Source organism: Trachurus japonicus, chromosome 7 (assembly GCF_045865225.1).
Source record: "Trachurus japonicus isolate A0001 chromosome 7, Traja_1.0".
NCBI classification, from domain to species: domain Eukaryota; kingdom Metazoa; phylum Chordata; class Actinopteri; order Carangiformes; family Carangidae; genus Trachurus; species Trachurus japonicus.
In genome coordinates, this window is record NC_140913.1 from 28,556,422 (window position 1) to 28,559,312 (window position 2,891).

The 2,891-nt window shown below is 41.7% G+C and overlaps 1 protein-coding gene across 1 annotated transcript; it reads left to right on the forward strand.

Annotated features, from left to right (window-relative positions):
• Positions 1 to 265: 265 nt before the first annotated feature.
• trh (thyrotropin-releasing hormone) lies at positions 266 to 2,891 on the forward strand. The gene is made up of 3 exons (XM_085782693.1): positions 266 to 534; positions 997 to 1,192; positions 1,576 to 2,891. Exons 2-3 carry the CDS (start codon positions 1,012 to 1,014, stop codon positions 2,208 to 2,210), a joined length of 816 nt encoding a protein of 271 aa, XP_085638819.1. The 5' UTR covers positions 266 to 534; positions 997 to 1,011; the 3' UTR covers positions 2,211 to 2,891.

The following is a 2,891-nucleotide window of genomic DNA, read 5'->3' on the forward strand; positions in this document are numbered from 1 at the left end:
AATATGGACACAGCTCTGTGCAGACACTGGACCATTTACAGTATGTCCTCATCTGAGTGGCAAGCAGCAATAAAAACATATAAATATAAACAAAATGAAAGGTTATTCCGCTTAAAGGTTAAATGATTAAGAGAGTTATGGATAAAATATTGTGTGTGTTAAAGTCATAAACTTCTTTTTTTTCCTGAATGAATTCATCTTACCCAGTCATGCTGTAGTATCACCAGCTGTCTATCTCAGACTCGGCCCCCCCTTGTTTGGTTTGTAGCAGCATCATTCACCACATCCAATTGCGCACGACTCAGTGACATCAATGGGGACGAGGGATCCTGAAAAATGACTCCAGCCTCGGTGTGACGACAGTGACCGGTGAGTATAAATGCTGAGACGGAAACTTATCCGCTCATACCTCCAGACTCGGGCCTTTGCGGGTCACCAACCGCTGCGAGAGGCTGAGAGAGCAACTATCTATCACCACTGCCGGCGGTGCGTTCAACAGCGGCTGGGAACAAGCAGGATCTGGATACTTCCCAGGTGAGTCTGACACACTTCACAATAGATTCTTACTGTATATTCACAGCAAAATACGTCTGTCTTTTGTTTTTAGAAGTTCTGCTTGAGAATAGCTGGATGGAATATTTCTCATCCATTTATTATGTTGCGTTTTTATACTAGAATATCTATCTTTTCTTAGTGCGAAATAAATTTGATTTGCTTCCACTTCAGGGTTTTATAATAACTTCAATTGGGTCAGAATTAAAGGACAGTAGTCGCCTTCAAGAAAAGAAATACGCATAACGAGCTGCTGTTTGCACTGGATAAACTATCTCCTCCGATAGTTTCACATTAATTTCTGTAAAAATAACACTTTGAGTCTCAGTATTGAAAAAAAAAACCTCACTGCATCACAGCCAAATGTTTATAGGCCACTTCCCCCAACATTAATTGCATTGTTAACATTTATTTCCCATCGACCATAATGCATTTTTTCAACAGACGACCAAACTAACCATGAAGTCGACATGTCTTCTCATCTTGGCTTTTCTCGCGCTCTGCAACTTGACGGTGTGTGGAGGACAGGGCATCCCTGCTGAGGATGAGACGGACCGCAGGACCATAGACGACATCATCCTACAGAGAGCAGAGAACCTCCTGTTACGGTCCATCCTCAAGAAGATGCAGGATGAAGACGGTGCGTAAAACACATGTCTTGGATTAACTAACCATAAATATAAATAAAAATAAAACCTAACTTATTTTATGTCTTCGATCGTGACATTTCGTTTAATGTTTAAACCTGAAATCTTTAAGCACTGGCGCTCAACGCATTTCGGAGGTTTGTGCGCACTTTGGGGTGTTTTCCAGATGTATAATTACAAGTAATGAATATAAATAATGATTGAAATTGTGTTTTACTACGTGAAAAAAATACACTTCCAGTTAATATGGGTTAGTGCGCATGGAGAGTGGAGCACCAATTGCACATTTGTGCGTATTTTACGCACAATTGCCAATTTGTGCGTATTTTACGCACGTTAGATTGAAATCATCTAAACGATGTTTTCCTCTCTCCAGATGGATTTCCTTCTCAACCTGAATGGATTTCAAAACGGCAGCATCCCGGTAAGAGATACAGCGAGGACTTGGAGAAGCGACAGCATCCAGGGAGGAGAGAAGAAGACGAGGATGATCAGTACTTGGATGTTCAAAAGAGACAGCACCCGGGCAAACGCGAAGATGAAATGCACTCGTACATGGAGCTCCAGAAAAGGCAGCACCCGGGAAAGCGCTCCACCATGGGACACATTTCTGACAACCCCGTCATCCTCCTGAGTGAACTTTCTAAACGCCAGCACCCCGGCAAGCGCTACTTGGTGCTGCACAGCAAACGCCAGCACCCAGGTAAGCGCTATTCCGAGGATGAGGATGGCGATGGGGACTGGGATGCGGATGCGGATGCAGATGCGGATGGAGACGAAGACCTGCCAGAGTTGGAAAAGCGTCAACATCCCGGAAAACGATTTTGGGATAACTCGAGTCCGGATTTGGGCACAAACAGTCCGTGTGACGTTTTGGACCCTACGAGCTGCAGCAAGACCAGTCTGCTGCTCGACTTTTTAGACAACATTAACAAGAGTCATGCCGAGGAGAAGAGACAACACCCGGGTAAAAGGTTCGCACCAGAGGAGGATCTAGTGGAAGGAGAGTAGGTTCGAGAAAAGAGGCTCTGGTGTGCGTATACTGCTGTAATGGAAACAAATAAATGTGTAAAATAAGTGACCATCATGAATTATTAAAAACGAAAAAAGAGTTTAAATCATTTAACCTTTTTGTCCCACTGTTTTTGTTTTTGTTTTCTTTGGCAGTTAACGACTGTCATCACCGCAACAACATTTTCCTGCTGACTGTTCCTTTGGGGAGTTTGTGCGTAATTGTCCAAAGTGAACATCCCTGTAAAAAAAAAAAAAGGTTTTCATAAGAGTACGTGTCATATGTTAAATCTAACCAATGTATTATTATTATTTATCATTATTAATATTATAAGTTAGGCTACTTATACTGAAATAAAGTCCAAGGATGAAAGCATCAGTCTTCTGGCGTTTGCGATGTCGCCTCTGTGAGGCAACACACGCTCGTCAGTACAGCACGTGCTTGAATTAAATAAAAGTGGCTACGTTTGCACTTATGCATAGAGATCCCATTTGTGTGTCATTCTTTTCTACTTATGTGTAATATAATGAATACCACAGCAAATAAATTGTGTCATTGCTTATTTTTCTACACCTCATTGCATGGATTTACTTTCATTTCACCTATAATGTTGTAAATTAAGAGCAACAACCAATGTTTCTGTTTCTGTTGGACAATAAAGCGCATTGGTAAAAAAAAAA